Source organism: Rhinolophus sinicus, chromosome 5 (assembly GCF_057876585.1).
Source record: "Rhinolophus sinicus isolate RSI-liver-muscle chromosome 5, RSI-T2T, whole genome shotgun sequence".
Lineage (NCBI taxonomy): Eukaryota > Metazoa > Chordata > Mammalia > Chiroptera > Rhinolophidae > Rhinolophus > Rhinolophus sinicus.
In genome coordinates this window covers 88505327-88519083 of record NC_142505.1, presented here as the reverse complement: position 1 = coordinate 88519083, position 13757 = coordinate 88505327, and the positions used below count along the sequence as shown (strand labels likewise).

Below are 13757 nucleotides of genomic sequence, written 5' to 3'. Positions count from 1 at the left end.
CTTCTCAGGGCAGTGAAAGGAGTCCCTGAGTTTACTGATTGGCTGCTATTGTTCCAATGACTTCACAGAACCTGAGTCCAGGTCAGCTATATAAGAACAAGCTTCAGGCTGTGACCTGTTCCAGGGACAGCCCACCTGTACACAGCAGCTTCTGTGTAGACTGGGAAGGACTAATGAAAACAGGGTGGCCTTTGTATTCATGCAGACCCTTGTTCAAATTACCATCATTCATTCATCCAGGGCCATCTTTCCTTCATCCGATAAACATGAGTGGCACATTGGAATTGAATTTGTCAACAGATAAAGCAGACGAGGTCCCTGCCTCTGGAGCTTACAACCTAGCTGGGTAGGTGCACAAAACAAATCAACCAAATGCATTTCTGAGTACAAGGAAGTGCTCTGAAGGAAAGGCACAAGTTCTCGGATGGAGAATAACTGCAGTCTCCAGGTAGTTAAATCACCTCTCTGAGCTGCCGCCTCCCCATGATGTAGGCATTCACTAGGATAACATGTAAAGTGACAGGACAGACATTGACATATATTAGGTGCACAATAAATGTGTGTTGCAGCTGCTGATGGCGAAGTTACATTCCTGAAGATAAATGAGGAAAAGATTACTTTTCTTCCCCATGTCTCAAAGTTTCCTTAAATTCTTTGTGTGTGTGTGTATGTGTGTGTGTGTGTGTGTGTGTGTGTGTGTGTATGTCTTTCAGTTCTAAGGAGGGTTTCAGGTCAGTGGAGAAGGTCGTGCTGCTCACATTTCTCTCGGCGGTTATCCTGATGGCCATCTTGGGGAACCTGCTGGTGATGGTGGCTGTATGCAGGGACAGGCAGCTCAGGTGAGTAGCATGAGGTGACCTTGAGGACTTCTTGGATCTCCCTGGAGAGCTGGGGTCTGAATTTGTAATTTCCATTATAATTTGATTATAATAAAGCAGGGGGGAAAAGATCACACATAACTCTAGCATGACCCGTGTAATCACTTAAGTGCATTTCCATTCTGTGTTCCTGCGTTTCACGTTGTTGGATTTTTAAGGAACTGTGATCACTAGATATGCAACCATCAAGAGCGTATCTAATCTAGCCTCCCCACTTTATCAATCGGTTCAGGGAAGGGGTTGCTGACTAGTGACCCATCTAGGATTTAAACCTGGAGGTTTGCTCTTTCCACTTCACCAGTCTGAACCCTGACTGTAATTAAGATCATCCGAAGACCTTTGTAAAATTGCTAACATGTAGTATAAGTATGTCCCATGCAATATTTGGAACATAGTTAGACAAAATAATAATTCATTGCTAATCTGAAATGTAAATTTAACTGGGTGTCCTGTATTTTATCTGGCAACCCTGGGGGGTGGGTAAGTGTGTTAATCACCCAGGGTCCCTGAACTAATTGGTCTGGGGTGAGCCCTGGGCATCAATATTATCAAAATTGACTGAGTGATTCTGGTGTGCAGCCTGGATTAAGGACCACCAGGCCAGAAAGAGGATAAAAGATGCAGTCCTGCCTCATCTACTGCCTTCCTCGCTATACAAAACATGCCCTAATCCAGTAATGACGCAAGAAAGTATAAACGCACATTCTGATATGTGTCACAAATGTGAGACACGTGGTAGTCAGTCTCAGAGTGGAAAACAGTGGAATTTGATACTGTTTGTGAGGGTGGCACTTTCGGAGGGTTCCTTGAGAATGACCAAACAGAGGCCTGAAGGGCCGATAGTAGGAAGAGAGAGCCGCACCTGTGTAAAGGTTCTCAGGAGGGGCTCCATGCACAAGGGTCTCAAATCAGGTGACTCTGGCCAAAGGGGAGAGGAAGAGAGGGCTTTGGTGCAAGAGAGGTCTAGAGAATTCAGAAGAGGCCAGACCATGCAGGGTCTTTCCAGCCAGGTCACAGCAGGGGAAACTGAACCTCACAGAATACATTACACATTTGACTTTTCTTTATTTTTCTTCCCTCCCTTCTTCCTTTCTTTCTTTGCTTTTGTTTCCTCCTCTTCTCGCTCTTGCTTCTTTTCCACTAACCTCCTTCCTTCATCCTTTCCTCTGCCTTGCCCTTTATATTTTTTCACTCACAGGAAAATAAAAACCAACTATTTCATTGTCTCTCTTGCCTTTGCGGATCTGCTGGTTTCTATACTTGTGATGCCCTTTGGTGCCATTGAGCTGGTTCAAGACGTTTGGATTTATGGGGAGATGTTTTGCCTGGTCCGGACCTCTCTAGACGTTCTGCTGACAACGGCATCAATTTTTCACCTCTGCTGCATTTCTCTGGATAGGTAAGGACAAAGCCATGTGCATAGCTGAGCTCTGTGCTAATGGTTATGGAGATGTGTCTTTCTTTCTTCCCTAATTCATTAGAAGAAGTGAATCTTAGAGATTCCCTACCGGTTATTCACTTACTCATTCACGGTCCCTCTTTGCAGAAGGCCCTGCGGACACAGAGATTAGGAAGGCCTAGAACCTACCTGCAAGGAGCTTACACTCTTGATAGGGACAGGTAACAGCCATCAAGTTTACCGCAAAGCACTAAATTTTATAGTGATGGCATGCACACAGTTCTGAGGAAGCTGAGTGGCAAGAATAGGCAGCAGGGGTGGTTCAGAATGACGGTGTTCTATGTTTGAACATGACCTTCTCCTGAAAATGTGTCTGTATTATAATTTTATGTGCATATTTAGGTATGTACCTGTGACTGTGGAGACTCTTTTCCAGAAGGTTAAAGATGATTATAAAATCCCCAGTAATTGTTTGTTTTTTTGTGTTTTTCTTTTTGGACCCAGGGTTAGCATTTTATTCCTGTGGCTTAATTTCATTCTTTTCCACATTTGACTTCAGAAGGCCTAGTGATTTCCATCTTTGCCTCATTTGTTGGAGATGTGGGTTTATTCGTTGTATCAGCACTTTTTATTTTCTAATTCCTGCTCATTTGTATTTAAAAGTGAAGGAATAATGCAATTTAAAATGCAGATGATTGCATGAACATATGCAGCCATCACAATAGCCATATCGTAGGGGTTAGTTCTCAAAACAAAGTGTGGTGTACAAATTACATTATCAGAATGATCAGGGATAATCTGTTACTGTCTCTTGAGTCGTCCAACAGACCAGTTTTTTCTTCAGTCTTGGGATAGGTCACCATTTCTTTAATTGAGAAATAGGAAAAGCAGTTGACTAAAATTAGAGATTGTGGTATATCGAAAATACATGCCTTTAAACACTAAAATCAGAGTCTTCTCAGGGAAGTACTCACACTGGGAAAGGTCCTTAGGGACTAAAACCAGCTGAGGGAACAGCCGTTTTATCTTGCATCCCCTGGGACTTGTGTTTATTGATTGGAATGGCAAGCTTACCCTATATAAATTGCCCTCTCACTCTCGCTCTCGCTCTCACTCTGCCAAGAACATATAGGTAAATATGCTTAAGTTAAATGCATGTATAATGAGACTCCAGTCTACAGCTAGAGATAATGACACTGGTAAAACTGAACTGTTGATTGGCAGCCAGACCCGTAGTGTCTCATAGTTTGAAATTTGTGTTTATTAGCTTGTTTATAACAATCTGACTTCAATACGTGAAAGATGTTTTAAGACAGTATATACTGAATGAAAGTTCAAATTAGAAAAAAATAAAATGTAAGGAAATAGAAAATATATGGAAATCGTGCAGGGTAGACTGCATGCGATCATTGCCCAAATGACTGGTGAGACTGAAAGTGTTGTAGGAAGCTGGAGACGGCAAAGCTGAGGGATCAGGGCAACCGGAGGTAACCTTGAGGTTCGGGCCAAAGTAAGGGGAAGAAAATGAGCTGAGAGGGAAGTGTAGAATCTCTTTCTAATGTGGAGAGTTTGCTCTGGGCAGCTCTGTAAGGACTGAAGTTTTCCTAGGAAGATTGGGCTTCCAAGTTCCAGATTAACTGTCTAGTGCTTTTGAAATCATGAAATTTCCCCTGAGTTGTCACAAAACGGTATGGACTGGTCATTAAGAACCCTCTGCTTTAAAACTGATGTGCCAATTTGTAGCTCTGAAATTGGTGATACGTTTATTAAGCCTTTCTGAGTCTCAGTTTTCTCCTCTCTAAAAATGGGGGCAATAGCACTTATTTTATAGGGTTGCAGTTAGGATAAAGTTAGATAATCCATTTAAGGCATAGCGTTGACCCAGCTGGCACAGCACTCAATGTTAGTGGATGTTAATTTCAGTTTCTTGTAACTACCCACCCAACCCATGATCTTTCTTACCAAACTTGGACCTCCCGCAGCTGCTTCATCCAGATACCGCGTAGTAATTCTTATGCAGTCTTTCCTTATCCCCTCCATTTAAATACGTCCTATAGATTTTTCCTTCCTAAACAGATCCTAGTCTATTTCTCTCTGTCTCTATCATCCTAGTCCAAACTGTTATCTTTTGCATAAGTCACTGCATCGACCTCCTAATTATTCTCTGCACATCTATTTTATTCCCCTGCAGTTCACGCTCTACTAAGAAGCTCTCATAGCCATCTTTTAAAATTGCAACTCTGATCCTGTGGTCCCTTCGCTTAAAATCCTGCAATGGCTGTTCATTGCACCGAGGATCAAGACCAAACTCCTTAGCCTGTAGAGTGTTGCGCCATCTGTTTCCTGTCTGCGTCCCAGCCTCACTTCATGTCTTTTGTCAGCCAGTATCACTGTCAGGGCCGCCACTGTCTTGGTCTGCCCTCTCTTTCCAGTGCTCTGTGCTCAGCCACCTTAGGCCCTTCGCTCCTCTGCCTGATGAGCTCCTTTGCCACCTCACTCCTTGGTGTCTTTAAGATTTCAGCTCAATCCTCTCTTCCTTGCAGAAGCCCTCTTTGACCTCATTAAACCCATTCTTCTCCTTTGAGAACTTAGTGCAATTATGATTAAAACCACAATTAATTTTTCTTTTGTTTTTTCTTAAATGTCTCTGTCTCCCCCAATGGGAGAAAGCGCAAGCATATACATAAGGGCAAGGTCCCCACTTTCACGGAACTAAACTTTTCATGGGGAGATTGACAATTAACAATCATAGAAATACGGATTTAGGTATTTGGTAAACACTGGAACAAATGGAGTGTTCAATGCATTCTCTTTTTCAACAGTGCTGTCAATAATTCCATTCCCTTCTCTGATAGTGGACATCAAAAACTCCAATACCGTAAGTCAAGTGGAGTCAAATGGTTTTGTTTTCTTTTAGGAGCCTGGAAAACTTGCCATCTGTCTCAAGCATTTCCTATCCCAAGAGTGATATTTTTACTGGGCTGGAAGGTCCACTTTGGACATTACAGGGCAACATTTTAGCCTGGAAGAGTATGATTTTATGTATCATCTAGTTTCTGTTTTTGCTGTGTCCCTCCCATGACAGTTGGGCCAGGCTGGGGAAAGGCACAGAGTGAGTGTCTCACTGAGGTGAGATGTCATTGCTCACCATGTAACTCCTGGCAAGACGTCTTGTCCTCTCTGGAGCTGCAGTGAGTCTGATAAAGGGTAGTGCCTCTCGAGCAAGAATGCTCACTGTGACGCCAAATTACACCCAGATGGCAGACCCCTGGATCAAAGCAAAATATTATGAGATACGTTTCCCCAACTACCACTCTTCATCCACTGTGCTTCCTGGTGCTCTGAGAATTGAATCCTTTCAATGCAAGCTTATTGCCTCATTAAAAATAATTTCCAAAGCATAATTAAAATACCTGCATCATATAGCATGGGTCATGAGAAGTCAAGAACTGCATTACAGCATAAGGTAGAATTGATTGTTTTAAATCTAAGGTTCTGTGGTGAATGAAAACCAACCAGGTATCTAATAGAATACTGGTTTTAAAAGTAGAATATAACGCAGCTATTAAAAACCACAAGGGAGCTGTGTGTGTTGTCCTAGAAAGATATCAGTGGTGTATTATGTGGGGAAAAAAAAAAAAAAAGCAAGTTTCAGACCTTAATGTTTAGAATAATTCCACTTTTGTACAATAAATATATAGATGTTTGCATCTGGGTTTACAGGAGTGAGCAGTGGGGGGAGGGAGAGACAAGGTATACCAAAACATTACTGATGGTTATACGGGGGCCACGGGGTCTGGTGCTGGCTAGATTGGGCAGTCAGTTGGATAGGGGTTGGGAGCCTTTACTTTTACTAATTTCTGAAATATGTGTTTTAAACTTCAATTTTCTCTTTGTTAGAAGTTAACACTTCTCAAATGCAACAGCAGCCATAATAACCTTTTAGCTGAAAGTGCCCCTGGGACGGCACATTCCTCAATTGGCTGAGAACATTCTGACTTTAGTGTTAGGAGTTCCCCATGAAGTTAGATCAAGGCAGTGGACATGGAAATCTTTCTGACCAGTACGTTCTCTCTGCTTTCTCACAAAATGCCCTAGATTCTCCCCCTACGGGAGAGGAGCCCTTGCCATCTCCTGTCAGTAGATTTTTCCTCCCGTAGACCTTATATCAATCTTCACGACCTTGTGTTTGATCTGTTTCAACAATCTCTTTTCTAATCTTCACAGTTTTTTAAAAACTCATACCAATAATACCTAGTATTGTTAAAAAAAAAAAAAGAAAAGTCATCATTTCACAAGTAAAACATAAAAATGTTCCCAAGTCTCTCTCACCATCTCCACGGCTGTAAACCCTAGAGGTAACCATTATAAATAGTAGCTTCTTGTAAATTCTAATTAATTCATATGTAATTAGCAGACTTGTTATGTGAATATATTTTTAGCTTACCCAAGTGAATTTATGTTTTAAATAAGCTTTGAAGAGGGCTTTCCCTGTATATAGCCCAATGAATTGCCTGACTCTAGTGTTCTTACCAAATTGCTTATCAGATGATACATTAGTAAGATCTTTCCCAGCAGCATGTGACAGAAACTAAATTGATTGTTTCAATTAGCTGAAAAGTCTGGCTGCAGACATGGCTCTCCAGGGTTTGAACAATGTCATCTAGTCTAGCTTTCTCCCTCTGTCTCTGTTTCCCTTTCCTATTTGTCTCCGTCTTTCCTTCTTTTTCTCTCCGTTTGTCTTCCTCTCTGTCTCGGTGCTTGTTTCTCTATCTGTTTCTATCTTTCTATCTGTTCTTCTTTGTTCCTGTGCTGTTTTCTTGATGGATTCCTTCTCAGGTTGGGTCCAGAAAAATAAGCACAGACAACATGAGTCTTAAACTGTCCTGAACTCTGAGTCCACAGGAAGAGAAACCTAAATGCTGTTTCTCGTGGAAGAACTTTGGTTGGCTTTGCTTGAGTCAAATACTCTCCCTTGACCAGTCATTGTGGTGTGGGGATGACACATCTGGCTGCTGAGGCACCATGAGCTGCTGGCTTTACCGGACCATATGGCATAGTACAAGGGCAGATCCTGCTGGAAAGAGGGATGCTGGACAGACAAGAACAAGACATCAACTTCTCTTAGGCTGGCCGAAGGACATACAGGTATCTTTCCGAAGCCTCCGTGATAAAGTAGAGGTGCGTCATCCCCAAGTCTTGTTTATATTACTCCAAACACCCTTACATTCTTCCTCTGGTTTCATATGCTATACTCTTCAGACTTAACCATTCTGGTCTGCTTTCTCTGATCATGCTGTACTTTGTTCTGTATTTTGCATTATATGCAATTCCCTTAAAAAATCGACTTCACTTCCTTGAGGGTAGCATTCTCTCTAACACTGCAAGATTTTCTCTTTGATAGGTCCAAGTGAATTGTCACCCTTCCTCTTCTCCCAGGAACTTGATGTATTTTCACTGCAAAAATCCTTCAATGGTTTCTCAGTCATAGATTTTCTTTGAAAACAGGTTTACTTGTAAAACATGCAATTCTGACTCAAAAGCTGCATACGCGTATTTCATCCTGTGCTGGAGATAAGTGTGTCTGCATTTCTTAATGATCTTCCTGGAGCATAACTCTTTTGTAATGTATAAATGAAAAGTGTCTGTCATTGTGAACTTGTGTCACACAATTACATTTGTTTTCCCAATAGGATTGAAATGCATTTCTGCAAGGAGAGCATATGATAAATCTCCCTTTTTCATATACTGTTTGAGGGCAGGGTCACACTTTGTACATAATTGTAGTATTTGTTGAGTTGAATTTCATGCTAGAGGATATGAACTCTTATTTTTATACTCATTTCATCAAATATTTATTGAGTGCTTACTAATTTACCAGGAGCTGAGCACAGCATCGGAAGCAACATTCAGAAAAAAACTCTAAATCACAGAGGTTTTAATCTAGTGGAGAATCCAGATAATGAGCAGGTAATTCTAGGAAAATTGGGGGGGGGGGGGCATTGAAATAGAATAAGGAGAAGTCAAAGGAACTGTTGGAGCACGTGGCCTCCAGTGCAGAGATAGCTCTCAGAAGAAGTGACACTGAAGGTGGGATCTGTGGATGATGTGTTTGTCAGTAGGTGAAGGGGAAGAGGGTGAGGCATGGGGAGTGACAGTTCCAGAAAACAGATGTGTGAAGCCATAGAGGTGTTTTGTTTGTTTTTAGTGACTCATCGTGAACTACAGGCTAAATCCTTAGCTTGTCTTTCAGTGCGATTCCCAGTGTGTCCTGTATCTGTCTTTCCTATCTGCACTCCCAGCCAGGACTGGTCTGTTACCTTTTCCTGAGTGTGATGTGTTTCTTCAGAACTCTATGTTGCTACCTGTGTCTTGAGTTCCTTTTCTTTTCCTGGAACATCCACCCTTGTTCAATACTCAGGTAAGATGTGTCACCTTCACTGCTGGCCCAGGCTTCATTCCCAAAAGAGATTCCTCATTGTCACCTCTGAGCTCCCACAGGATGCTCAATGTAAGCATGGCAGTTATCACTCATTTTAATAATTGGTTTATTTGTCTGTCTCACCCTAGACCAGGTGTGTCCAAACTTTTTTCAACGTTTTTCACCAAGGGCCATATGCGGTCCAATACACAAACAGCCGGGCCACTCACTCGAGGTGAAGTACGTATTGCATCACCTGGTTTATTTAAGTAAACTAAATATATTTTTGGAATTTGCTGCAGGCCAATCAAAAATGGATTGCAGGCCGCAGTTGGCCTGCGGGCCGCAGTTTGGACACCCCTGCCATAGACTGTCAGCTCCTTGGTAATCAACCTTTTGCTCCTCCGTTCCTGTGTTCCCCTTACAGGCCACAGTAGCTGCTCCATGCATGCTCCCTGGAATGCTCTGAGATGTGACTTGTGGTTATTTGCTATGACGTTGGTGTTAGTTTTTCTGCCCTTTTAGAAGTCTCCATACAGCAAGTAGTTAAGAATGAGGCCTGGGGTGTGAGTACCAGACCAGCTGGATTCAGTCCCAGCTTGACCAGTTATCAGTGGGTCATCTTGAGGAAGTTACTCAAGTTTTCTGGGTTGGTTTTTTCTTTTTATCAGTAAAACTGTGTTAATAGTAGTGCAGTCCGTTTGGAGTTTGTGAAGAATAAATGACTGAGTATACGCAAAGAACATAAACCCGGGCATGGCACCTAGTAAGCATTCAGTCAAGGCTAGCCACAAGTATTTTTCCACTGTTTTCCTTTCCAAATGCAAATTCCGAGTGGCTGTTGTGGGGGCCTTCCCAGACACCGCCAGTTAGTTGTATGTTTCTTCCTGCTGCATAGCTGAGCGCCCTTCAAGGTGAGACACTCAGCCTTCCAGCCCTGGGTGTCTCGCCAATCTCCGTTGGCAGCTCACCCATCCTGTGGCTTCACCTGCACCTCTGCTCTCATCTGTGCTGCGGTCTTGTCCCTTGCTGGCCTCTGGGGTCCTCTGGGCTCCATTGAACAGCTAGCTGCTCATGCAATGTCTACCGTAAACATCTTTCTGTGTTCTCAAACCCAACATGTTCTACATGGAAATTTCCATCGTGAACTATAATATCCTCTTCTACTTTTATTTCAAAGGTGCATCTATTAGGCATCTTTTAGTCATTTAAACGTAATTCTTTGAGGTCATCTTTCACTTATCTACATGACCCGCTGGATGACAAATCTTAGCTATATTGTCAGAAATATCTTTCAAATCCATCTTCCTCCTCTTTATTCCTTTCTTCTGATCCTATTTCTGGATTTTTTTCTTTTCCCAATAGCTTCTTAGTTATTATCGTATCTGTCAGGTTCATCTGTCTCTTTTCTATATGTCCTCAGCTCACAAAGCTTATATAGGGCACTGCATATTTTCCTTTCTCTTCCTAGATAGCATTGCTTTTGTCTAGCGTTGCCTGTTTACCAGCGTTCTGAGGACATGGGCTCTTGGCACATGTGGGTTTAAGGCCCAGTTCTACCACATCCTGGCTCTGTGGTGCTGGGCAAGTGCACTAAGTTCTCTGGCACTCAGTATTCTCGTATTGAAAATGTGGATGATGACAGCTGCCTTGCAGAGTTGCTATAGGAATGAGATCACACTGAATACACTTCCCGCCACATAGTGTATCCTCAATAACTGGGTTATGTGTATGGTAGGAACAGGAGTAGTTGCAGCAGTGGAAAAGAAAGGGAACAATTGCAATATAGTTAGAGAAGTGCTGTATCACAGAAATAGACAAGGTACTATAAAACCCCAGGGCAGAAATGGGGAATCAATTCATATCTCTGACAGAAAACAGTCTCTCTCTGTGCTTTTGGGGGCCAGAAAGAACTTTTTAGGGGATGTGATCCTTGAGCTGGGTCTGGAAGGGTCGATGGGACAGCCATCCAGTGTCTCCTGATCAGTTCATACGTGTCATAAAGTATACCGTGGTAACCTTTGTGTGTGTCCAGTAAGCCCTGCCAAGATCTTTTCAGATAATGTTTTTGGCAGATTATTCTTTTTCCTTTAGTCTACAATAACTCAGGATGACACCTTCCTAGACAGCTGGTACTCCCCTTCTTGCAAGTTTCCTTATCATGAAGATACAGAAAAGTATTTAACAGAGAGGAATATAGTAAACATTAAATCTACAGATTGCATATGGGATTATGATTCCTGCAAAAGTTCCATCTGAGGTCCTCCAGACCTCTGACAGGAAAGAGTTGTTCCCTGTCCCCCCACCGCCATAATTTTTGCTTTCTAAAATCTGAAGTTCTAACTCTGTTCTTGGCTACATTCTCAGCCCCCCCTTCCTGTCCCTGGCTTCTAGTGAATATCCCTGCTGGGGTCTTCCTCATGGATCCTCCAGGTGGCTGGCAGTTTGCCAAGCCCCTTGGGAACCAGAGGGAAAGGCCTTTCATTTTTTTCTTGAAGCTACTGCTGCTTTTCTCGCTTCTCCACCTCCTCAAAAGGAAACCAGAACTGAAAATAAAGCAAAACCAGTTACTAAGAGCAGAACGGTAAGTCTCTTTCCCAGAATTCTGCCATAATACTTGGTTGGATCACCTCCTGTAGGGAAGACTGCTACCCAGCCAGTGAACCCTACAATTATCTCAGATTACATATCACCTGTTTACCCCTGTTTTTCATGTCTATTGCCGCATAACGTCTACCCCAAAACTTAGTGGCTTAAACAACAATGTATGATTATTATCATGTTTCACAATCCTGTGCATCAGGAATTTGGGCTTGGCTGAAGTCCCTTGATGGGATTTAGCTGGAGACTAGACTGGCCTGGAGGGTCTAAGGTGTTCATCACACACATAGCACCTTGATGGGGTCATCTGGGAGGCTGGGCTCAGTTGGGCCCCTCTCCCTGTCCATGTGGCCCCCAGTCTCTATACGTGATCTCATGTTAATACATGTTAGATACTTTCACATGACAGCTCCTGACTTTGGGAAACCAAAAGTCCTCTTGAATATTAGGCCTGGGAGTGGCCTACAACTTCCAATGAGCTCCATTGGTCAAAGCAGCCTACAGCCCAGATCCGAGGGAAGGCGGCAGACTCCCCACCTCTGGATGGGAGGAGTGACAAAGAATTTGTGGACATCTTTAATCCATCACAACTGCAACCTCTTACAAAAACTCAGATGTAATTAATCCCTCTTTTATGCAAAAGAAAACAGAGACACAAAGACACCAAGTCATTTGTCCAAAGTCAGAAGGACAATCTATGAAAGATCTGGGACTAGAACATACTGATTTTTTTTTTTTGCTAAACGCATATTGCTCCGTGTAACTCACAAGTTTACTGATTCTGTGGAGCTCTTTATCCCCTGAGTCCTAAATGTTAAAGACCATTCACTTGTGGTTTATGAATTTGTGAAAAAATCAATCTGTGGTAAAAGGTTTCTGTTTTCCTGATTCCATTTCAGGAAATAGAATAATAGTCAGGTCTTAGCAGCCAGCTGCTACTTCATCTCTTCTCTCCTGTGGTTGACATTTCTTTCTTTAGTTGACCTTAATTAGAGATTTGGTCTCAATGATCATGCAGGATGCCATCTTCAGCCATCTCGGTAGGAGGGCTGGGCCTGGGTTAAGTCCTTGAGAGGATAGTACACATAATCAACTCCATTGCAGGCAGCCAATATTATCTCAATGCTTCCATTCTCCTTTAGGGACCAATCCATTCATTTTTCTGTTTTTTAGAATCAACTGCTGGGAGAGATGTTGAACCAAGTGACTTCTATTTTATGTATTAAATAATTTAGAGCCCTTGGTTACAAAATGTATTTGAATCTGTTTACAATATATATGAAACAAATATATATATATATATATATATATATATATATATATATATATATATATATATATATATGAAAGATGAGAGGGATGCGAGTAAATAATAATGCTATTTATCAAGCTTCATGTGCCAGGAACTTCTAAGTTTTGAACATATTATTTCATCAGTTCTCACAGCTAATCAATGAGGTAGGCATCATGACCCACACTTTCCAGATGAGGAAACTGGGTCTTGGAAAGGTGAAATAACTGATCCTAAGATTACAGAGCTAATAGGTGGTTAAGACAGGGAGAGTTGGCACCCAGATGTGAAGACATAAAGTTGACTGCTAAAATCTCTAATTCTGAGAGTCTGGGATTCCAACTTGTTCTCCTTGCTCCTTTGCCTTTCCAGTGGTTGTGAGGGCAAGAAGTGAGGAGGAAGAATTTTTCTTAATTTCAGGAAGAGAGGGGAAGAGATTAGCATGGAGCTTAAAATAAATAACTGTAGTCTAAGAGTTGTCAAAGTAAATTATGTCCCCAGAGACATTTGAAAGCAATTTGATCGCACATTTACATATGGCTGCTGTTGGAGAAGCTGGTGGCTGGTCTACCAAAGGGTATTTTAATAGAGTTTTATAAGCAACACTTTGAAATATTTTGCATGAGAAATGACTTTGTACATCTTAGTTAATCCTGGCCATCTGGAACCTCACTTGCCATTCATTTAACCACTTTATAAAAGAAGAATAGGAACTGTCCATTGGAAGGCCAGAGAACAGACCTTGCAGATAAATCTATTCCTGAGATGAGACGGAATTGCTTTCCCTGATGAACGCTGCCCACCTAGGTTGTGAACCAACAACTCTTTATCTTGATTTTGTTGTAATTCAGCTCCTTTAGTAGAACATCCAGAAGTGTTGATTGCAATGGACATTTCTAGTTCAAAAAACTTTTGGTGACTTCTCCCAGCATGGCATCCAAAAACCTCTATGACAGTGGTTCTCAAAGTGTGGTCCCAAACCACCTACGGCAACATCACCTGGGAACGCATCAGAAATGCAGATTCTTGGGTCCCACTCCAAATCTACAGAAATCTGCATTTTAGTGAGCCCTCCAGGTGACTCTGATGGATGCTACAATTTGAGAACCACTGCTCTGAGGGCTGCATCTTAGGCTGATTTCCTTCTACTTCCTTATAAACACTCTA

General features: G+C 42.1%; 1 protein-coding gene across 9 annotated transcripts in view; it reads left to right on the top strand.

Annotated features, from left to right (window-relative positions):
• The window catches only part of HTR4 (5-hydroxytryptamine receptor 4), a 153590-nt gene that overhangs the window by 78740 nt on the left and 61093 nt on the right, over positions 1-13757 (top strand). For all 9 annotated transcript variants that reach the window (XM_074313739.2, XM_074313738.2, XM_019734368.3 and 6 more), the window contains exons 3-4: positions 714-839; positions 2077-2277. In XM_074313739.2, the coding sequence (XP_074169840.1) occupies positions 714-839; positions 2077-2277 (327 nt within the window). The remainder of the gene's footprint in view (positions 1-713; positions 840-2076; positions 2278-13757) is intronic.